A 24,323-nucleotide genomic window follows, 5' to 3' on the forward strand; every position below is an offset into this window, starting at 1 on the left:
GGTTGGCAAGTATGTCCATGACATTCACTCCAGTGGTGAAAATGTGTATTACAACAGGTACCACCACAATGGTGAAGAAACACTGATGTGAATGTATATCCAAGCTTGATTTCTATTGTATTACCTGAGAGATGTACTGTAATACAACTCTTTGCTCTCTGCTGACGCACTCTACCCCTCTTTCTGTTTTTTAGCATTTTTACTCACAGTGTTTGTATCGAAGTTGAATCTCAGAAGTTCCACAACGGTTTACCGCTTCTCCCTCAACGCCAGCACTCCTTCCCCCTGGCAGCTGTGCAGCACGGACCATGACCAGGTGCCTTTGTTTCAGGTCAGCAAGCACCTTTTATTAGGGCTGTGGTCATCTATCAGTATCAGACATATTGCTTGGTATTGTGGCCAAACAGCTAAATTTTTGTTTCATCTGACCACATAACTTTCCTCCAGAAGGTCTTATATTTGTCCATGTGATGTCAGATGAAACAAAAATGGAGCTGTTTGGCCACAATACCCAGCAATATGTTTGGAGGAGAAAAGGTGAGGCCTTTAATCCCAGGAACACCAAACCTACCGTCAAGCATGGTGGTGGTAGTATTATGCTCTGGGCCTGTTTTGCTGCCAATGGAACTGGTGCTTTACAGAGAGTAAATGAGACAATGAAAAAGGAGGATTACCTCCAAATTCTTCAGGACAACCTAAAATCATCAGCCCGGAGGTTGGGTCTTGGGCGCAGTTGGGTGTTCCAACAGGACAATGACCCCAAAACACATGTCAAAAGTGGTAAAGGAATGGCTAAAGCAGGCTAGAATGAAGGTTTTAGAATGGCCTTCCCAAAGACCTGACTTAAACGTGTGGACAATGCTGAAGAAAGAAGTCCATGTCAGAAAACCAACACATTTGGCAGAACTGCACCAATTTTGTCAAGAGGAGTGGTCAAAAATTCAAGTAGAAGCTTGCCAGAAGCTTGTGGATGGCTACCAAAAGCGCATTATTGCAGTGAAACTTGCCAAGGGACATGTAAGCAAATATTAACATTGCTGTATGTATACTTTTGACCCAGCAGATTATACATATATATACAATGACAATGAGAAACCTTGGAGGGGACCGCAGATGTGGGGACCGGTGCAATGGACGTCGAGTGGATCGAGCATAATATTGTGAGAGTCCAGTCCATAGTGGATCTAACATAATAGTGTGAGAGTCCTGTCCATAGTGGATATAGTTAATAGTGTAAGAGTCCAGTTCATAGTGGATCTAACATAATAGTGTGAGAGTCCAGTCCATAGTGGATCTAGTTAATAGTGTGAGAGTCCAGTCCATAGTGGATCTAACATAATAGTGTGAGAGTCCAGTCCATAGTGGATCTAACATAATAGTGTGATAGTCCAGTCCTTAGTGGATCTAGTTAATAGTGTGAGAGTCCAGTCCAGAGTGGATCTAACATAATAGTGTGAGAGTCCAGTCCATAGTGGATCTAGTTAATAGTGTGAGAGTCCAGTCCATAGTGGGGCCAGCAGGAGATCATATTGAGTGGAGACAGGTTAGCAGCGCAGAAACGTCCCCAACTGATGTACAGATGAGTGGTCCACCCTGGGTCCCCACTTTGAACATCATCTGTGGTCACCGAATCTTTCCACGCAGGAGAGGGGGTCAGAGCAGAAAAGAAATGGCAGATCAACTGGTCTAAAAGGGGGGGTCTATTTAAAGGCTAGTGTCATGATCCGTGGTCCGGATCATGTTTTTGTTATTTTCTGTTAGTTTTGGACTCTTTTAGTTCCTGTTTGTGACACCTCTGAGTTTGGTTTAGGTTGCAACGGCTCCTTATTGTTTTCACCTGCCTCTGGTGTTCGGGACGCTCACCTGTGTCTAATCAGAGGCACTATTTAAGCCTGCCTTTGCCAGTCAATCGGCCTGGCGTCATTGTTTGCTTCATGCTCTCGTCACGTAAGTTTTGCTAGTTTCATGAGGTGACCACTTCCGGTTCCTGTCCAGGTGATGTGACGTCTGAAGTCAACTTCTCCGCGAGCAGAAATTGGCGTATTTATCCAATTTTAGGTCGCAAATATATCACATTTTATTTTGTATATTTATTCTGGATACTTTTATGGACACTTTATGGACAATTCTAAAGTGATCAAGGTGTCCTTGTTTGTTTAAAAACATCACCAACCGCTAGCTAGCTTGGTTTGTTTTTAGCCAGGTGGCTATCTAGCCAGTCGTTAACCTCCAGCTCGCCTTGAGCTTGGTATTTTAACGATCGCACGTTTGAATACCAGGTTTTTGGACAGTCACAGTTGCTATGACCAACAAAAAGAGTGACAAGAAGGAGGTCTCTGGTGGGGCTGCGTGTAAAGTCAAACAACCAGCTAGGAGACACCGATCCCAGCGAGGCTCGACCGATAGCGGAGGTGAGCCGGGCGGTAGCATGGAGGTGGACCCATCGGTATTGGAATCGATCAACGCGAGACTGAGCAAGCTGGATATTCTGGATACACTACAGCAGGACATCCGTGACTTGAGAAGTAGCCTGGAATTCAGTCAGAAGGAGATTGAGGATCTAAGAAAGGATAATGCCTTTCTGAGAGGCGCGATGACTGACATGCAGAGATCTACCGATTTTCTTACCGCGGACTATAGGCGCATTAAAGACACGCTGTTGGATGTACAGAGCAGGGACATGAGAGACAATCTCATATTCTCGGGGATCCGAGAGGGCAACGCCGATCCGGAAAAAACTGTAAGAGAGTTCATGTCGGATAAGCTCAAACTCTCCCCGGAAGTGGTAAGAGACATAACTTTCTCCAGAGTGCACAAAATGGGCAGACCTGTGGACAATAAAGTCTGTCCCATAATAGCTCGTTTTGAGCATTTTAAGCACAAAGAGTTGGTGAAAAGCAGAGGAAAGGAGCTGAAAGGGACCTCTCTCTGGTTAAAGGACCACTTCCCTGCTGAGATCAACGATAGGAGAAAGAAACTGTCAGCGATCATGAGAGAGAACCGGGCCCAGAACAAGAGAGTGGCACTAACAGTGGATAGGCTGTACAAAAATGGACAGCTGTATCGGGACCCAAAGGTTACCCCCTGGCTTTTTTAGAATGGGCATTCGTGGGTGTTTTTAGTATCTTGGTTTTGCCTGTGTCATGACTACTTCCAGTACTGTTATGTCCTGCACTAAGCTGGGCCTTCATAGGGGCCTGGTGTTAGCTCACGTGAATGTATGCAGCCTGTATCAGGAAGTAGGGTGTATTCCATCCATCCATTTTCTACCGCTTATTCCCTTCGGGGACGCGGGGGGCGCTGGAGCCTATCTCAAATACAATCGGGCGGAAGACGGGGTACACTCTGGACAAGTGTATTATCAGAGATAATTTTATTAATATATTTGCCATTTCTGAGACCCACCTTGATGATTCCTTTTCTGATTCAGTTGTAGCCATTGAGGGGTTCTCAATTTTTAGGAAAGGTAGGAACAGGTTTGGGGGTGGGGTGGCTATTTATGTTCAGAATCATTTATCTATCAAAGTGCGTAATGATTTGATGAGGGAGAGCATTGAAGCTATTTGTGTGCAGGTCCATCTGCCTTATTTGAAACCAATTATAGTATGCTGTTTCTATAGGCCTCCTAGTGCTGATGCTCTGTATCTGAAGGAATTTTGTCAGATGTTTGACAGGATATCAGATGAGAATAGATACATCTATTTACTGGGTGATATGAATGTTGACTGGCTGGGACAGGTGTGTACAAACAAAAATAAGTTACTATCCATTTTAAATGCTTGCAATCTGTCCCAAATTGTTGCCCCTCCCACGAGAATAGGTAGTAATAGTGATGGTATTATTTTAGCTACATGCATTGATCATATTTATACAAAAGTTCCAGACCAATGCTCCAAAGCAGTCTCGGTTCCTGTAGGTTTTACTGACCACAATATAATAGCTGTCACTAGAAAGACAAGGGTTTCTAAACCTAAAGCGAAAATTATTTTTACAAGGTCTTATAAGAGATTTGATGAAGAATGTTTTTTTGATGATATATCCTGTATAAATTGGAATGAGGTGTGCAGTGAGGAAGACCCTGAGGCTGCACTGGACTTATTTATGTTAATGTACATGAGTGTTGTGGACAAGCATGCCCCTTTGAAAGTTTTCAGTCAAAACTAAGTCTGCCCCATGGATTGATAATGGACATAGAAGTTTAATGACTGAAAGAGACATGGCTAAAAAAGCCTCCGTCAACTCAGGTTTAATTGATGACAGGCATAAGTACTGTTCCTTAAGAAACCAGGTCACAAAGTTAAACAAACTGAAAAAAAGGGAATATTACAAACAGAGGTTATATGATGTGAGATATGATAGCAAAAACTTATGGAATGTTTTGAATGAAATCATGGGTAGAAAGAACAATGTCTGTACACCTTTTGTGGAATCAAATGGGTTGGTACTCACTAAGCCATGTGACATTGCAAATCATTTTAATAACTATTATGTTGACAATATATCTCAATTAAGGCATGGTATGCATATATCCAATAACAACAAATCAGCTGACCTCATTAGGAATATTATAATGTATAATAAAGACTGTGAATTCAATTTTCATCAGGTTGAAGTCAGTGAGGTTGAGAGGTTACTACACTCTCTTCCGGACAACAAAGTAGCTGGTGTAGACAACCTGGATAGTAAATTACTGAAAATGACTGCTGGTATCATATCAGTGCCTGTTTGTCATATTTTTAATAAATGTTTACAAGTGGGCCTGTGTCCAAAGATATGGAAGGTGGCAAAGGTTACTCCTCTACATAAGGATACCAAATTGGCTTTCAATGAGGGCAATTCTAGACCAATAAGCATCCTACCTGGGTTATGTAAAATACTGGAGAAATGTGTGTATGCACAAATTCAAGCTTACTTTCAATCAAATGGGCTAGCAACTGATTCTCAACATGCATATAGAACGGGCCACTCTACGTCCACTGCTCTTATACAAATGACGGACGATTGGCTTAATGCTATAGATCATTCTATGTTGGTTGGAGCTGTGTTGTTAGATTTTAGTGCTGCATTTGACGTGATTGACCACTCTCTTTTAATTGAGGAACTTAAATGTTATGGTTTTAATACTTCGGCTTTAATATGGATACAGAGTTATTTGTCCTCAAGATCACAACAGGTGTATCTTAATGGCAGCTTGTCGAATAGCAGAAGTTTGGATTGTGGTGTTCCACAGGGAAGTTGCCTAGGAACCTTTACTTTTTTCTATATTCACCAATGATTGGGCTACCGGGCGTGCAAGATTGGTTCTTTATGCTGATGATGCAACCTTATATCATGCTGCACCATCATGCAGTGTACTTAATGTAGTATTGAGTGAGGAACTAAAAGCTGTGCATGACTGGACAGTATGTAACAGACTTGTCCTTAACATCTCAAAAACAAAAAGTATTATATTGGGGACTAGGCAAGGGTTATCTTGTGACCCAAAGTTGGATATGAGGCTAGGTATTTCAATAGTTCAACAGGTCAGAAGTGCCAAGCTCCTTGGAGTGATGCTGGACTGCACTCTATCCTGGTCAAATCATATCAGTGATATAGTTACAAAGATGGGAAGGGCTGTTGGTGTTTCCAGGAAATGTGCTGCTTTTGTTGATCCACCTCTTCTTTGTCAAATTGTTAGGAGTTTAGTCTTGTGTCATCTTGACTATTGTTCTACAGTCTGGGCGTCTGCTGCAAGTGGTGAGATCAGTAAGCTCCAGATTGTCCAGAATAGGGCAGCAATGCCGGTTCTTGGTTGCAGATTGTCCAGAATAGGGCAGCAAGGCTGGTTCTTGGTTGTTCACTAAGAACCAATGTGAACCAAATGCATGCTTCTCTTTCCTGGCTAACAGTGCAGAACAGGTTGTCAGCTAATACTCTTGTATTGTTGAAATCAGTAACCGGTAGTAAAACTCCTGCTTTTCTCATGGCCCAAATAATTCACAGTAGCACTATACATAATCACAATTCCAGGGCGTCCAGTGAGGGGCATTTTGTACTCCCTCGTCCCAGGAAGAATGCTTTGCGGAAATCTTTTATTTATCGATCTTTATCGCTCTGGAATAACCTTCCTCGAATTCTCACCGGCACAGGTTTTTAAAAAGAGAGTAATATTTTATCTGAGTCTTTAAACTAGTTTGCTCGTTGATTATTTGTTTGGTTTTATATTGTGTAGTTATATTTATATGGTAATTATTATTCTATGACTGTAAATTGTTTGCTTGTTTTCTTATTGATGTTTTTATTTTTTATTTTTTTCTGTATTGTGTAGTTACAATTATATGCTTTTAGTTGTAATTGTATTGAATTGTGGACCCCAGGAAGACTAGTGGGTTGTTGAGGCAACCAGCTAATGGGGATCTTGTTTTTTCTGTTTTTGGTGGTGCTTTGATTTTCTAGGAATAAATCATGTTTTTACCTGCACGCCTTGTCCGGAGTAGTCCGTCTGCCTTCCTGGGAGAACGACCCCGCATAAAGATGCGACCCCGCCGTGACAGAAATACGCCAGCATTCAATTCCCCTGCAACGCACGTGGAGGAGATGGATGAATGTACGTGGGAGGTGTTGCGCGCAATGGAGGCGGAGACTCTTCGCTATTCCCCCTCGGAGCACCAGGACCTGATGTGGGGTCCTAAACGGAAAGTTGGTCCCAATCAACTCTGTATGGCTCGAGAACATTGCCACACCTCCGCAGTACCAGACGCGTCAGCGAAGACGGAAGCCGTCCAAAAGGGCTTCACTTTGCTGCCAGGACGCACCACTCCCTCAGTTTCCTCCTCCGGTACACAGCACGCCACAAGCTGCCCAGTATTCTTCCCCTGATGACGTCACTCCGCCCACTGCTGATGACGTCGGAGACCAGGATTTTTTTTTAAATTCTTTTTCTTTCTGTCAGCCACCCCCAAAAGACTCCAATTCCATGACAAGACATTATCGAAACATGTTCATGGAAATTAGAGCTAGTCAGTCCAAGCCACCTAATTTTCAAGCTCCGCCCCCCAAGACTCAAGCCCCGCCCACGTCACAGACCTGTTCTTTTTGTCCGCCCACACAACTTCAGATGGAGGATAAAAATAGCCATTTTGGACAATTTAAAGGGGAGAAGTCTACCCCCCTCCTGACCTCCCTCCACCCACCCCTAAAGACAGTTCCAGACCGCAAGGAGCGCGTCTGGTATCCGCTCCTCGAGGGAGGGCTAGTGCCGGGAGCTGTGCTAGTGGGGTGGCTCAGCTGCGCCCAGCGAGGCAGCAACCTCCGGCCCGGCCACCACCACAAGTTCTTCAGCGTGTCAAGCCACAACCTCCAGCTAAGCCACCTGCGCCAAGGTCACAGCTAACCTAAGCCCAGGTAGGCCTGAAGACGCCATCCTCTCCGCCACCTGTCTCTGCTCCACCCACCCCTAAAGACAGTTCCAGACCGCAAGGAGCGCGTCGATGTAAATACAACAACCGAGACTCAGTTTTCCCTCGCCCGGACGCGGGTCACCGGGGATCCCCTCTGGAACCATGCCCGGAGTTGGGGCACGATGGCGAGCGCCTGGTGGCCGGGCCTGTCCCCATGGGGCCCGGCCGGGCACAGCCCGAAGAGGCAATGTGGATCCCCCCTCCAATGGGCTCACCACTCATGGGAGGGGCCATAGAGGTCGGGTGCAATGTGAGCTGGGCAGAAGCCAAAGGCAGGGTACTTGGCGGTCCGATCCTCGGCTGCATAAGTTAGCTCTTGGGACGTGGAACGTCACCTCGCTGGGAGGGAAGGAGCCTGAACTAGTGCGCGAGGTGGAGAAGTTCCGGCTGGATATAGTCGGACTCACTTCGACGCACAGCAAGGGCTCTGGAACCAGTTCTCTCGAGAGGGGATGGACTCTCTTCCACACTGGCATTGCACGCAGTGAGAGGCCACGGGCTGGGGTAGCTATTCTTGTTGCCCCCCCGGCTCAAAGCCTGCAAGTTGGAGTTCAACCCGGTGGACGAGAGGGTAGCTTCCCTTCGCCTTCGGGTGGGGGGACGGGTCCTGACTGTTGTTTGTGCTTACGCATCAAACAGCAATTCAGAGTACCCACCCTTTTTGGATACACTCGAGGGAGTACTAGAAAGTGCCCCCCGCGGTGATTCCCTTGTCCTATTGGGGGACTTCTACGCTCATGTTGGCAACGACAGTGAAACCTGGAGAGGCGTGATTGGGAGGGATGGCCGCCCGGATCTGAACCCGAGTGGTGTTTTGTTATTGGACTTTTGTGCTCGTCACAGATTGTCCGTAACAAACACCATGTTCAAACATAAGGGTGTCCATATGTGCACTTAGCACCAGGACACCCTAGGCCGCAGTTCCATGATCGACTTTGAAGTTGTGTCATCAGATTTGCGGCTTCATGTTTTGGACACTCGGGTGAAGAGAGGGGCGGAGCTTTCTACCGATCACCACCTGGTGGTGAGTTGGCTGCGATGGTAGGGGAGGATGCCAGACAGACCTGGCAGGCCGAAAGGCATTGTGAGGGTCTGCTGGGAACGTCTAGCAGAGTCTCCTTTCAGAGTTTCATTTCCCACCTCCGGAAGAACTTTGAACATGTCACGAGGGAGATGCTGGACATTGAGTCCGACTATACCATGTTCCGAACCTCTATTGTAGAGGCGGCTGATTGGAGCTGTGGCCGCAAGGTAGTTGGTGCCTGTTGTGGCGGTAATCCTAGAACCCGCTGGTGGACACCAGCGGTGAGGGATGCGGTCAAGCTGAAGAAATAGTCCTATCGGGTTCTTTTGGCTCATAGGACTCCGAAGGCAGCGGACAGGTACCGACAGGCCAAGCGGTGTGCGGCTTCAGCGGTCGCGGAGGCAAAAACTTGAACATGGGAGGAGTTTGGGGAAGCCTTGGAAAACGACTTCCGGACGGCTTTGAAGCAATTCTGGACCACCATCCGCCGCCTCAGGAAGGGGAAGCAGTGCACTGTCAACACTGTGTATGGTGATGATGTGTTCTGCTGACCTCGACTGCGGATGTTGTTGATCGGTGGAGGGAATACTTCGAAGACCTCCTTAATCCCACCAACACATCTTTCTATGAGGAACCAGTGCCTGGGGAATCTGTGGTGGGCTCTCCTATTTCTGGGGCAAGGTCCCGTGGGTGGATGAGATCCGCCTGTAGTTCCTTAAGGCTGTGGATGCTGTGGGGCTGTCTTGGTTGACAAGACTCTGCAACATCGCGTGGACATCAGGGGCGGTACCTCTGGATTGGCAGACCAGGCTGGTGATTCCTCTCTTTAAGAAGGGAAACCGGAGCGTGTGTTCCAACTATCGTGGAATCACACTCCTCAGCCTTCCCGGTAAGGTCTATTCAGGTGTCCTGGAGAGGAGGCTACGCCGGATAGTCGAACCTCGGATTCAGGAGGAACAGTGTGGTTTTTGTCCTGGTCGTGGAACTGTGGACCAGCTCTATACTCTCGGCAGGGTCCTTGAGGGTGCATGGGAGTTTGCCCAACCAGTCTACATGTGCTTTGTGGTCTTGGAGAAGGCATTCGACCGTGTCCCTCGGTACGTCCTGTGGGGAGTGCTCAGAGAGTATTGGGTATCGGACTGTCTGATTTTGGCGGTCCTCTCCCTGTATGATCAGTGTCAGAGCTTGGTCTGCATTACTGGCAGTAAGTCTGACCCGTTTCCAGTGAGGGTTGGACTCCGCCAAGGCTGCCCTTTGTCACCGATTCTGTTCATAACTTTTATGGACAGAATTTCTAGGTGCAGTCAGGGCGTTGAGGGGATCTGGTTTGATGGCTGCAGGATTAGGGCTCTGCTTTTTGCAGATGATGTGGCCTGATGGCTTTATCTGGCCAGGATCTTAAGCTCTCACTGGATCAGTTCGCAGCCGAGTGTGAAGCGACTGGGATGAGAATCAGCACCTCCAAGTCCGAGTCCATGGTTCTCGCCCGGAAAAGGGTGGAGTGCCATCTCTGGGTTGGGGAGGAGACCCTGCCCCAAGTGGAGGAGTTCAAGTACCTCGGAGTCTTGTTCACGAGTGAGGGAAGAGTAGATCGTGAGATCGAAAGGCGTATCGTGCGGCGTTTTCAGTAATGCAGATGCTGTATCCGGGTTGGGGAGGAGACCCTTCCCCAAGTGGAAGAGTTCAAGTACCACGGAGTCTTGTTCACGAGTGAGGGAAGAGTGGATCGTGAGGTCGAAAGGCGGATCGGTGCGGCGTCTTCAGTAATGCGGACTCTGTATCGATCCGTTGTGGTGAAGAAGGAGCTTAGCTGGCAATTTACCGGTCGATCTACGTTCCCATCCTCACCTATGGTCATGAGCTTTGGGTTATGACTGAAAGGATACGATCACGGGTACAAGCAGCCAAAATAAGTTTCCACCGCCGGGTGGCGGGGCTCTCACTTAGAGATAGGGTGAGAAGCTCTGTCATCCGGAAGGAGCTCAAAGGAAATCCGCTGCTCCTCCACATTGAGAGGAGCCAGATGAGGTGGTTTGGGCATCTGGTCAGGATGCCACCCAAACGCCTCCCTAGGGAGTTGTTTAGGGCACGTCCGACTGGTAGGAGGCCACAGGGAAGACCCAGGACAATTTGGGAAGACTATGTCTCCCGGCTGGCTTGGGAATGCCTCGGGATCCCCTGGGAAGAGCTGGACGAAGTGGCTGGGGAAAGGGAAGTCTGGGCTTCCCTGCTTAAGCTGCTGCCCCCGCGAACCGACCTCGGATAAGTGGAAGAAGATGGATGGATGGATGGATGGATAATTGAGACAAGACGTAACGAACGCATGAATAATGATCTCAGCGTTGCTAGTGGACAAAATGGAACACATTTTAGTGATATTACGGAGATGAAAGAAGGACGTTTTACTAACACTCTTAATGTGTGACTCAAACGAGAGAGTTGTTTTAGTAACACTCTTAATGTGTGACTCAAACGAGAGGGCTGCGTCGAAGATAATACCCAAATTCTTTACCGAGTCAACTTGTGTAATGTTTGGTTGTCAAATGTTAAAGGGGAACATTATCACAATTTCAGAAGGGTTAAAACCATTAAAAATCAGTTCCCAGTGGCTTATTTTATTTTTCGAAGTTTTTTTCAAAATTTTACCCATCACGCAATATCCCTAAAAAAAGCTTCAAAGTGCCTGATTTTAACCATCGTTATATACACCCGTCCATTTTCCTGTGACGTCACACAGTGATGCCAATACAAACAAACATGGTGGATAGAACAGCAAGGTATAGCGACATTAGCTCGGATTCCGACTCGGATTTCAGCAGCTTAAGCGATTCAACAGATTACGCATGTATTGAAACGGATGGTTGTAGTGTGGAGGCAGGTAGCGAAAACGAAATTGAAGAAGAAACTGAAGCTATTGAGCCATATCGGTTTGAACCGTATGCCAGCGAAACCGACGAAAACGACACGACAGCCAGCGACACGGGAGAAAGCGAGGACGAATTCGGCGATCGCCTTCTAACCAACGATTGGTATGTGTTTGTTTGGCATTAAAGGAAACTAACAACTATGAACTAGGTTTACAGCATATGAAATACATTTGGCAACAACATGCACTTTGAGAGTGCAGACAGCCCATTTCAGGCGCGCTAAGAACATATATTTTTCCACGATTTCAGTACTCAGGTTAACCATACCTAAATAGACACAAAATACTGCATTACACAAGACTACCCGAATGTACTCGAATGATTGAAAAAAATAAATGTTTTTAAGCTAAATTATTGGGAAACACAGTTTATGTATAATAATTTACGTAAAACCGCGAGTAATGAATAAAGTTTTCATCAATTAATATATTCTGGAGACATACCCTCATCCGCTCTCTTTTCCTGAAAGCTGATCTGTCCAGTTTTGGAGTTGATGTCAGCATCTGCTTTGAGTGTCGCAGGATATCCACACATTCTTGCCATCTCTGTCGTAGCATAGCTTTCGTCGGTAAAGTGTGCGGAACAAACGACTGACCATTTCGTCGGCTTTCCCCACAGCCTCGTATTTTGAACAAATTTCGTCCAATTTCTTGCCACTTTCGCATCTTTGGGCCACTGGTGCAACTTGAATCCGTCCCTGTTCGTGTTGTTACACCCTCCGACAACACACCGACGAAAGTGAGAAAATGGCGGATTGCTTCCCGATGTGACGTCACGTTGTGACGTCATCGCTCCGAGAGCGAATAATAGAAAGGCGTTTAATTCGCCAAAATTCACCCATTTAGAGTTTGGAAATCGGTTTAAAAAATATATGGTCTTTTTTCTGCAACATCAAGGTATATATTGACGCTTACATAGGTCTGGTGATAATGTTCCCCTTTAAGGTGGTATTATTAAATAGATGTCTAATTGTTTGGTTGTCAAATGTTAAGGTGGTATTATTAAATAGGTGTATAATTGTTTGGTTGTAAAATGTTAAGGTTTTATTATTAAATAGGTGTGTAATTGTTTGGTTGTCAAATGTTAAGGTGGTATTATTAATTAGGTGTGTAATTGTTTGGTTGTCAAATGTTAAGGTGGTATTATTAATTAGGTGTGTAATTGTTTGGTTGTCAAATATTAAGGTGGTATTATTAAATAGGTGTCGGTGTCTAGCAGGACCGATAATCAGCATTTCCGTTTTCTTGGCGTTGAGTTGCAAAAAGTTAGCGGACATCCATTGTTTAATTTCATTAAGACACGCCTCCAGCTCACTACAATCCGGTGTGTTGGTCAGCTTTAGGGGCATGTAGAGTTGGGTGTCATCATCATAACAGTGAAAGCTAACATGCATGATGTCACCTCGCGGCAGCATGTAGATGCTGAAGAGTACAAGGCCAAGAACCGAACCCTGGGGAACTCCACACGTTACCTTGACGTAGTCCGAGGTCACATTGTTATGGGAGACGCACTGCATCCTGTCAGTAAGATAAGAGTTAAACCAAGACAAGGCTAAGTCTGACATACCAATACGTGTTTTGATACGCTCTAATAAAATATTATGATATATATATATACACACATGTATATACTGTATGAATGTATATATACATGTGTATGCTAACTGCTAAAATATTTGTAAACATCAAGAAATAAGTGCTTAGTAAAGTTGGAGTGTGGATGGAAGGAGGGAAGCAGTTATTATTAAGAGGCAATGAAGAAATATATGAATAATAGTTAGAGAGAGATAATATAACAACATTGTGACAGTCAGCACACATCATTTGGTGGTGTTGATACCAAGAGCAGTATCAGTATATGATTCATACGAGAGTGAGTAGGTTGATATTTTCATTCTCTTAAATAATTTCTTTGTTGTTTTTGTTCATGTTTACAATTATTTACCTGAACACAGAAGTACTTTGAGGGCAACAAATGAAAATGAGTAATGGATAATTGTACTTTTTCTTTCCTTGTTGTACACTTTTGACTTTGTTTTGATCAAACAATTGTATGTAATAAAACATCATACGGAAGAAGTTAAAAAATATGACAATGATATTGTTTAACTGTCAATAGCACTCCCCATGACTACAGTTGATACATGTATTGATGTATTGATACTTGTATTGATGTATTCATACATGTATTGATAAAGGGTGATGTTGCTTGTAGGGTTGTCCCGATACCAATATTTTGGTACCGGTACCAAAATGTATTTCGATACTTTTCTAAATAAAGGGGACCACAAAAAAATGTCACTATTGTCTTTATTTGGATAAAAAATGTTAGTGTACATGAAACATATGTTTATTATTGTAATTTAGTCCTTAAATAAAATAGTGAACATACTAGACAACTTGTCTTTTAGTAGTAAGTAAACAAACAAAGACTCCTAATTAATCTGCTGACGTATGCAGTAACATATTGTGTCATTTATCTACCTATTATTTTGTCTACATTATGAGGGACAAACTGTAAACATTTATTATTAATCCACTTGTTCATTTACTGTTAATGTCTGCTTATTTTCTGTTTTAACATGTTCTATCTACACTTCTGTTAAAATGTAATAATCACTTATTCTTCTCTTCTTTGATACTTTACATTAGTTTTGTATGATACCACACATTTAGGTATGGATCCGATACCAAGTAGTTACAGGATCATACATTGGTCATATTCAAAGTCCTCATGTGTCCAGGGACGTATTTACTGACTTTATGAGGTGGCGACTTGTCCAGGGTGTAGCTGAGATAGGCTCCAGCGCCCCCCGCGACCCCGAAGGGAATAAGTGGTAGAAAATGGATGGATGGATAAACATAATATTAATTTTTAAAAAAGGAAATAAGATTTTGTGATGATAAAAAATATCGATGTAATCATAGTAGTATCGACTAGATACGCTATTGTACTTGATATCATTACAGTGAATGTCAGGTGTAGACCCACCCATGGCATTTGTTTACATTAAGGAACGCTAGCTTTTGTTAGCGGTGAAATCGGTGAGCTAATGTATGCATGTTTAGCTATTCCTCGCCCTCCAGTGATAATGGTACCTGTAAAAAACGTACTTTATTTGTCGCCATGGAGGCCAGGATTAGTGATTTAGAAGTACTGCAGATGGATGTTAGCTGCTAGCTAGCTAGCCATGTCTTAAAGCACCTCTTCCTAAGGGTGTTTCAGTGTTATAACTTCACCTTTATCTTTACTTTTAACACCAAAATGCGTCCATTCTCCCTTTTCTGTCTACACACTGTGTCTAGCTTGTAAGTACTCTGTGTGTGTGCGCTGCCGAACATGCTCCTCTGCTCGTAAAACCAGCGATGTCACGATGTGACGACGTGCCGTCATGCCCGGGAAGCGGGACTTTTCAAACAGAGTATAGTACCGTTTTTGATTCATTGGTACCGCGATACTATACTAGTACCGATATACTGACAATAATATTCCACTCTGCAGGCCTTCAGTCAGTCATGGCAGAACTATACCCGAAGAATGACCGTGTGCGTTTCCCACGACTACCACCCTTACCCCAGCTGGATGATGACATCTCGATCATGTGACCGCCGCCACAACTGGATGCCCGACTTTTCCTTTTTCGTGGCGGCGTCGCCGCAGCAGAGCAGCAGGTTGAGAAGTAGTCTTAAATCCTGAGAGAAGTTAAGTTCAGGCAAAATGTGTATGTACTTTCTCCTCCCAGGAAGCTGCACTTTGCACAGCATAAACTGAGGCCTCATCCCACCCGAGTGTGCGTCAGCCCGCCTGGCTGCGGCGTCCGTGGCATGCCTGACGGACCCACACGGGGAAGCTTTTATTCTCCACTTCCCAGAGGTGAGTCGGTATCACCACGCCCACGCCGCCATCTTGTTATCATGTGCTGTGGTGTCATTGTGGGAAGGTTCTACCGCACGACCCCTCACCCTCTCCAAGACGTCCGGTTTCAACCCGTGCAGCGGCGGCGCCTGTGGCCTCCCGGCCATGCGGCCCCTGGTGGACACGGGCGCCATGGTTTTTGTAGTCTTCGGCATCTTGGGGGTGAATCGGACGGAGCGCCGAGACAATCACGTCCTTGGCGATAATGTGAGCGTCAACACAATGTCAACTTTTCTTGACTTCCTCCGGTAACCATGGTTACGTCCGCCAACAGGGCAACGTCATATTGGATCCCGATTTTGACATTTTCAAGGAGATGGGAAATCTTTGCAAAATTTGCAAGGCAGTGAGTGCAAATAAACAACTTGTGAAGCCCGGGGGAGCACAGTGTCTGCCTTCAGGTACCAACCTCTTCTATTGTGTTTCCACTTAGTCTTGTACAAAATATATACATGTGTGTATATATATATATATATATATATATATATATATATATATATATATATATATATATATATATATATATATATATATATATATATATATATATATATATATATATATATATATATATATATATATATATATATATATATATATATATATATATATATATATAAGGGTTGTACAGTATACCGGTACTAGTATAGTATCACGATACTAATGAATCAAAAACGGTACTCGGTTTGAAAAGTACCGGTTCCCCATATTTATTTTATTAAATTTTTTGTAACGGGCATGACGGCGCGTCGTCGTCACGTCGTAACATTGCTGGTTTTACGAGCAGAGGAGCATGTTCGGCAGCGCGCACACACAGAGTACTTACAAGCAGACACAGTGTGTAGACAGAAAAGGGAGAATGGACGCATTTGGTGTAAAAAGTAAAGATAAAGGTGAAGCTAACCCTGGCCTCCATGGTGACAAATAAAGTAAGTTTCTTACATGTACCATTATCACTGGAGGACGAGGAATAGCTAAACATGCTTCCCTACACATTAAGAGTTCACCGGCGTCACCGCTAACAAAAGATAGCACGCCTGAATGTAAACAAATGCCACGGGTGGATCTACACCTGACATCCACTGTAATGATACCAAGTACAAGAGCGTATCTAGTCGATACTACTATGATTACATCGATATTTTATATCATCACCAAATTTTTTTTCCTTTTTTTAAAATTTATATTATGTTTATAAACTCAGTAAGTATGTCCCTGGACACATGAGGACTTTGAATATGACCAATGTATGATCCTGTAACTACTTGGTATCGGATCGATACCTAAATGTATGGTATCATCCAAAACTAATGTCAAGTATCAAAGAAGAGAAGAATAAGTGATTATTACATTTTAACAGAAGTGTAGATAGAACATGTTAAAACAGAAAATAAAAAGATATTAACAGTAAATGAGCAAGTAGATTAATAATCAATTTTCACAGTTTGTCCCTCATAATGTAGACAAAATAATAGGTAGATAAATGACACAATATGTTACTGCATACATCAGCAGACTAATTAGGGGTCTTTGTTTGTTTACTTACTACTAAAAGACAAGTTGTCTAGTATGTTCACTATTTTATTTAAGGACTAAATTACAATAATAAACATGTGTTTCATGTACAATAAGATTTTTAGGTAAAATAAAGACAATAATGACATTTTTTTGTGGTCCCCTTTATTTAGAAAAGTGTCGAAATACATTTTGATACCGGTACCAAAATATATATATATATATATATATATATATATATATATATATATATATATATATATATATATATATATATATATATATATACACTCACATATATAACCACCTCCATTACAGCAAATAAACTGCAATTCTTAGTATCTTAAGTATCATTATCAAGTACCGTTATCCTTAGAGTACGAAGCTAAACATGTTATACGCCGAGTGCAAGCCAGAAGCGGGCATGCTAATAACTAAGCTAACCACTAAAATAGTTGTAAACAACATCAAGACAATAGTGCTTAGTAAAGTTGAACAAGTGTGGATTGAAGGAAGGAAGCAGTTTTTATTAAGAGGAAATGTCGAAGAGATGGGATCAATGGCTCTTTTGAGGGAGCCTTTCCTTTCAAAAGACTGGCCCGTTACTACACAGTATTTAGTTTTTAACTCTTTTATTTGTGGTATTTATTTTGTTTTGTTGTTGTGCTATCATAGTAATCCAGGGCTTTCCTGAATGTGGCCCACAGCTAATTTTTTAGGGCCTGCGGCAGTTTCTAAAAATACATTACATTTTTTTTTAAAACCTTAAACAAGTGTAATTAAAGAGGTGAAATGTAGCAAAAACAGAATACATATTTCTTTTTTAAAGCTGTCATTGCTCAAAAAATAATAATGAATCAAAATCAATGTTGTTAGAGTTATTGACATATTCAAGACTCAATCAAATATCCCACTTTGAATTATTTTGAGGGAAAATATTGCATATTTTGTTTGTTTGTCATATAAAAAAAGTATGTTTTTTTAGACAAAAAAGAAGAAAAACTTACAATCGACATAAAAGTGTTAAAAATAAGTTTTTAACAGATCTATACGAGTGGGTCCCTTTTGGATCGGCAAAAATTTGTTTTTTGTTTTTTTAACTGTCATCGCTCAAAAAATAAGACAATAAAATCAATGGTGTTATGATTTATTGATCTATTTAAGGCTCCAATTACTTCACATCAAATACAATAAATTATTGCATATTTTGTGTTTTTTGCCATAAGAAATAGGGTTTTCTTTGACAAAAAGGCCACAAAACATTTTTTGTATTATTTATTTTTACTATATAAGACCTGAAGTTGATCTAGAGATTTAAGCTTTAAATAATAAATAATAATACTAATAATATATGACTTATTTTTAACATTTTTACGACTCAGTACATAATGCAATAAAAAAATTGTATGTATAAAAGACTCAAAGACAAAATACTGCGGAGCTAAATATTTACAATTTTAACTGAAAAACAAAAATTGCCCCCTGACCTCAAGTTCTGACGACCAATAGTAGTTTGAAGAAGACTGGAGGGAGCTCCCCTCATTCTATACATTGGTTGTAGGACTGCGCCCTCTAGTGGCCAAATATAATAAGTGCGACAACCAGCCCCGTTCACATGGTACACACTGACAGTCGTCATCATGACAAATGTACACGCTGACAGTCGTCATCATGACAAATGTACACACAGACAGTCGTCATCATGACAAATGTACACGCTGACAGTCGTCATCATGACAAATGTACACACTGACAGTCGTCGTCATGACAAATGTACACTCTGACAGCCGTCGTCATGACAAATGTACACACTGACAGTCGTCGTCATGACAAATGTACACTCTGACAGCCGTCATCATGACAAATGTACACACTGACAGTCGTCGTCATGACAAATGTACACACAGACAGTCGTCATCATGACAAATGTACACACTGACAGTGGTCATCATGACAAATGTACACACTGACAGTGGTCATCATGACAAATGTACACACAGACAGTCGTCATTATGACAAATGTACACACTGACAGTCGTCATCATGACAAATGTACACACTGACAGTCGTCATCATTCCGAAGGGAATAAGCGGTAGAAAATGGATGGATGGATACAAGTGTAAAAACAAGTCAAGGATAGTAAAATGTTAAAACAATAAAACACTTAAGTCTTAACTTTAATGACGCATTGGGGGGTATTTACATGCTTTATCAGTATCATGCTTCAAACAACATTTCCAAAAGCTGTGCACTCCAAAACGTGCTTGTTGAATCCTGACTTCCTCATTTTGATTTATGTAAAAAAAAAAAAAATCAGCTGAAACTGTTGTATTAATTTTTGTTTTGTAGGTTAAAGTGTTTTATGTATTGTGCTCCTGAGTTCATTTGGATTGTATTATTACTATTTATTCAATTATATTTTTTAGTATCAAATGGTTCAAGTCGTTAAAAAAAAATGTTTATAATGCAAAATGTTTAAGGATTTTTTTTTTTTTTTTATTTCAGGCAAATTGATGCACTTTAAATATTTTCTGTTACAGAGAAACACAATGTTAATTAAGTTATTTGTTGTCAGTTGGTTTATATTACTTGTGTTTTCAATAAGGATACAATGAGGTGTACTTACAGCAATTTTATAAACAAATTATACTATTTAAAGTCGCACCGGGGGGGTTGATCGAAATGGTTTCTTCTTCCTGGGTGGGCGTAACAGAAAATAATGAAGAAATACTGCTGTAAATGGAAACACGCTATAAATGAAAATGAAAAATTGGTACCACTGTAATGTTTTGGGGAAAATTCTGCTGCCAGTTTTTTTCACCCTAAAGTTTACTGACTCCCACTGACTCCTACTGACTTGCTAGGCAACAAACTGGCCTCCGTCCTGCCTCTTTTCCATCCGGAGTGTCACTCTCTCCCGGAGCCCAACCTCCTTCCAGGCCAGCTGTCCCATGGCGCAGCAGGGATGCACGCAGGCAAGGTCCGCTGGCTCTCCATGGCATTCGAATCTGTGAGTCAGCACAAATGTTTGACGCCGCCTGGAAATATTTACGCTGACTGGACGTTTTGTGGCCTGCGACCCAGACAACGTACAAGGGGAAATCCTCCTTCCGGACTTATTCCGACTTCCTCCGTTGGGAGACTTTCATCCAGGACCAACTGTCCTCGCTGCCCCAGTCCTCGTCTCTAAGACGAGGATTCCAGACCTGTGAGCACTGGAAACAGATCTTCATGGAGATCCTAGGTACGCGTGGAAGAGGTGGTGCGTGAGAAGATGAGACCACCCAAGACCTCCTTTCTCTTGCAGGAGTGGAGAGCGCCCTTTGGAGTCTGCTGCTCTCTCTGGCCATCTGTGTGGCGTCCGTCTCTCTCTTCACCGCGCACCTTTTTCTCCTCCTTCCAGTCCTTGTCACCATCCTAGGTAACGTTCACCTTCAGCGCCCAGGGTCAGGCCACCATTTTTGTCCTTGTGCGCAGGAGTGGTCTGTCTGGTGGGAGCCTTCATGTACTGGCTGGGCTGGGAGCTCGGAGCAGTGGAGGCCATTTCTCTCTCCATCCTTGTGGGCTCGTCAGTGGACTACTGCCTGCACCTGGTAGAGGGATACATGCTGGCCGGGGAAGCAGCGCCCCCTACTCGAGGCACGGTAAGTCTATCTTTGTCAAACTTCTCACAATTAGTATGAAAAAGATCATAAAACCGTGATTGATAACAACTCTGTGAGGCTGCTCATTTACTGAAGAAGCAAGCTCCCACTAGCTAGCTTAAATGCTAACATGAAAACAAGAGACATTAACGTCTTTCTCCTTTAAGGACTATATTCCCCAATCCAAACGTATGTAAGCATTATTTGCATTTTTCTGTGGTTAACTCATCATAAATCACGATTAATTGCAAATGTTAGGTTTTTATCTTTTATTCAGTGTACCTCAAACAGATCATTTTCAAGTGGGAATGTTTCATTGCATCTTTCAGAATCAGAATCAGAATCAGAAGAGTTTTTATTGCCATTGTTTGAGAACGGGTTCACAAACTAGGAATTTTACTTGGCGCAATCGTGCAACATAAAACACATATAACACAGAATAGAATAACATGAGCTGTAACTGAGCTATCAGATATTGTTATTGTTCATGTATCTGATGGCCGAGGGGAAAAAAACTGTTCAGGTGGCGGGAGTTGTGGGTCTGGATGGACCGTAGTCTCCTGCCTGAGGGGAGAGGGGAGAATAGTTTGTGTCCAGGGTGAGAAGAGTCAGCTGTGATCTGACCCACACGCCTCCTGGTCCTGGAGGAGAACAGGTCCTGCAGAGGTGGAAGTTTGCAGCCAATCACCTTCTCAGCAGCACGTACCATGCGCTGCAGTCGATGCTTGTCCCGGACTGTGGCGCCGGGGAACCACACAGTGATGGAGGAGGTGAGGATGGACTTGATGATTGCTGAGTAGAACTGCACCAGCATCTCGGTCGGCACCTTCAGTTTTTTCAGCTTCCGCAGGAAGTACATCCTCTGCTGGGCCTTCTTGATGAGGGAGCTGATGGTCGGCTCCCACTTGAGGTCCTGGGTGATGATGGTGCCCAAGAAACGGATGGAGTCCACAATGGAGACGGGGGTGGGAGAGTCAATCAGGGTGAGGGGGGGATGGTGGGGCTTTGACTTTCCTGAAGGCCAAGATCATCTCCACTGTTTTCTGGGCGTTCAGCTACAGGTTGTTGAGTCTGCACCAGGACGCCAGCCGGTCCACCTCTCTCCTGTAGGCGGCCTCGTCGCCATCCGAGATGAGCCCAATGAGAGTAGTGTCGTCCGCAAACTTGAGCAGCTTTACCGACAGGTGACTGGAGGTGCAGCAGTTTGTGTACAGGGAGAAGAGTCAGGGGGAAAGTACACAGCCCTGAGGAGTACCAGTGTTCGTGGTTCGACTGTCCGAGACAATCTTCCCCAGTCGCACGTGCTGTCTTCTGTCCGTCAGGAAGTCATTGATCCAACTGCAGAGGGAGTCGGGCACGCTGAGCTGGTAAAGCTTGTCTCGTAGCAGTCCAGGGAGGATGGTGTTGAAGGCAGAGCTAAAGTCCACAAATAGGATCCTGGCATAGGTTCCTGGGGAGTCCAGATGCTCCAGGATGAAGTGGAGGGCCAGGTTCACTGCATCATCCACAGACCTGTTGGCTCTGTAAGCGAACTGCAGTGGGTCCAGGAGGTGGCGGTGATGTCCTTGAGGTGGGGCAGGACCAAGCGCTCAAAGGACTTCATGACCACAGACGTCAGCGCCACCGGCCTGTAGTCATGAAGTCCTGTGATCCGTGCTTTCTTGGGGACAGGGACGATGGTGGAGGTCTTGAAACAGGACGGCACGCGGCATAGCTCCAGAGAGGTGTTAAACATGTCAGTGAAGACAGGAGCCAGCTGATCCGCACAGTGTCTCAAGGTGGAGGGGGAGACAACATCTGGCCTGGGGGCCTTCCGCGTGTTCAGCTTCAAGAACTGCCGGCGTACATCCTCCTCTCGGATGGAGAGGGCCTTTGATGAAGTCCTGTGATGTTCTTGGAGTCCTTAAATGTCCTTGGAGTCCTTTAAGTCCTTTAATGTAGTGCTGGAGTTGGTGGGGGGGAGTTGAAGGCCGTTCGTGACGACAGTAATGTGTGCGGAGATCCTGAGCGAGAGTCCGGTCATTCAGGGCCTGGGGGACTTTGGGCTTATAGTTCGTAAGGGCCCTTAATCCTCTCCACATGGCTGCAGAGTCATTGGATCTGAACTTTTCCTGTAGACGGTTAGAGTACACAGATTTAGCTTTCTCCACTTCCCTGTTGAAGTGGTACTTCGCTTCTCTGTAGGTACTCCGGTCCCCGCTCCTCCACGCAGTGCCCTTTTTCTTGCGCAGCTGTCGGAGCTAGGGTGTGAACCAGGGCCTGTCGTTGTTATAACAAGCCCTGGTGCGCATTGGAATGATGCGCACCTCAATGAACTGAATGTATGAGGTCACAGTGTCCGTATACTCGTCCAGATTGTCCGTGGCCGCTCCAATTGCCTCCCAGTCTGTCGTCTCCAAACATGCGCGCAGCTCCTCCACAGCCTCGGCGGTGAAACACTTAACGGTCCTCATAACAGGTTTAACCAGTTTCAGTCTCTGTCTGTATGAAGGGATTAAGTGCACCATCACGTGATCTGATAGTCCGAGTGCAGCGCGCGGGACTCATGGTATGCCTTACTTGTAGTGTAACAGTGATCCAAAGTGTTCTCTTCTCTAGTCGGGCATTTAATAAACTGCCTATACTTGGGTAATTCCTGGCTCAAATGTCCCTTGTTAAAGTCACCAAGTACGATAACAAGAGAGTCCGGAAAAGACCGTTTCACATGTAAGATCTGGCCTGCAAGCGTGCGCTGAGCGTCATGCACGTCCACGCTGGGCGGTATGTAGACATAAAGATTTTTATCTTTTAATCTTCGACAGATCATTCTCAAGTGTGTATATTTAATCGCGATTAATTGCATTTTTCAATGATAGCTTTTAAGAAATCACAATTAATCACAGATATAAGTTTATTTTTATTTTTAATCAGTGTACCTTTGACATATTTTTTTCAAAAGTGTATATTACCGCAATTATTGACATTTTTCTGTGGTTAACTCATAATAAATCATGACTAATCGCAGATGTTAGGTTTTTATCTTTTATTCAGTGTACCTCAAACAGATCATTTTCAAGTGTGAATGTTTAATTGCATATTTCCTTGTTAGCTCAAAATAAATCACAATTAATCATAGGTAGAGACAAGATTTTTATCTTTTAATCAGTGTAAATTCGACAGATCTTTTTCAAGTGTGTATATTTAATCGCGATCAATTGCATTTTTCAATGATAGCTCTTAATAAATCACAATTGTTCACAGATAGAAGGTTGTTGTTTTTTAATCGGTGTACTTTTGACATATTCTTTTCAAAAGTGTATGTTATCACGATTATTTCCATTTGTCTGTGGTTAACGCATAATAAATCACGAATAATCGCAGATGTTAGGTTTTTATCTTTTATTCGGTGTATATCAAACACATAATTTTCAAGTGTGAATGTTTAATTGCATCTTTCCTTGTTAGCTCAAAATAAATCACAATTAATCGTAAGTAGAGACAAGATTTTTATCTTTTAATCAGTGTACCTTCGACAGATCTTTTTCAAGTGTGTATATTTAATCGCGATTAATTGCATTTTTCAATGATAGCTCTTAATAAACCACGATTAATCACAGATCAAATTTATTTTTATTTTTAATCAGTGTACCTTTGACATGTTTTTTTCAAAAGTGTATATTACCGCGATTATTTTCATTTTTCTATGTTTAACTCATAATAAATCACGATTAATCGCAGATATTAGGTTTTTATCTTTTATTCAGTGTACCTCAAACAGATCATTTTCAAGTGTGAATATTTAATCCTGATTAATGTAATTGCATATTTCCTTTGTTAGCTAAAAATAAATCACAATTAATCATAGGTAGAGACAAGATT

At 43.3% G+C, this 24,323-nt stretch overlaps 1 protein-coding gene across 3 annotated transcripts in view; it reads left to right on the forward strand.

The window, feature by feature from the left end:
- The window catches only part of disp3 (dispatched RND transporter family member 3), a 94,691-nt gene that overhangs the window by 65,438 nt on the left and 4,930 nt on the right, over positions 1-24,323 (forward strand). For 2 of the 3 annotated variants that reach the window (XM_061981769.1, XM_061981768.1), the window contains 9 exons: positions 195-331; positions 14,892-15,061; positions 15,133-15,263; positions 15,331-15,512; positions 15,580-15,706; positions 19,686-19,831; positions 19,906-20,065; positions 20,129-20,242; positions 20,299-20,465. In XM_061981769.1, the coding sequence (XP_061837753.1) occupies positions 195-331; positions 14,892-15,061; positions 15,133-15,263; positions 15,331-15,512; positions 15,580-15,706; positions 19,686-19,831; positions 19,906-20,065; positions 20,129-20,242; positions 20,299-20,465 (1,334 nt within the window). The remainder of the gene's footprint in view (positions 1-194; positions 332-14,891; positions 15,062-15,132; positions 15,264-15,330; positions 15,513-15,579; positions 15,707-19,685; positions 19,832-19,905; positions 20,066-20,128; positions 20,243-20,298; positions 20,466-24,323) is intronic. The other variant, XM_061981770.1, reaches the window with a different exon arrangement.

Source organism: Nerophis lumbriciformis, linkage group LG24 (genome assembly GCF_033978685.3).
Source record: "Nerophis lumbriciformis linkage group LG24, RoL_Nlum_v2.1, whole genome shotgun sequence".
Taxonomy (NCBI): domain Eukaryota; kingdom Metazoa; phylum Chordata; class Actinopteri; order Syngnathiformes; family Syngnathidae; genus Nerophis; species Nerophis lumbriciformis.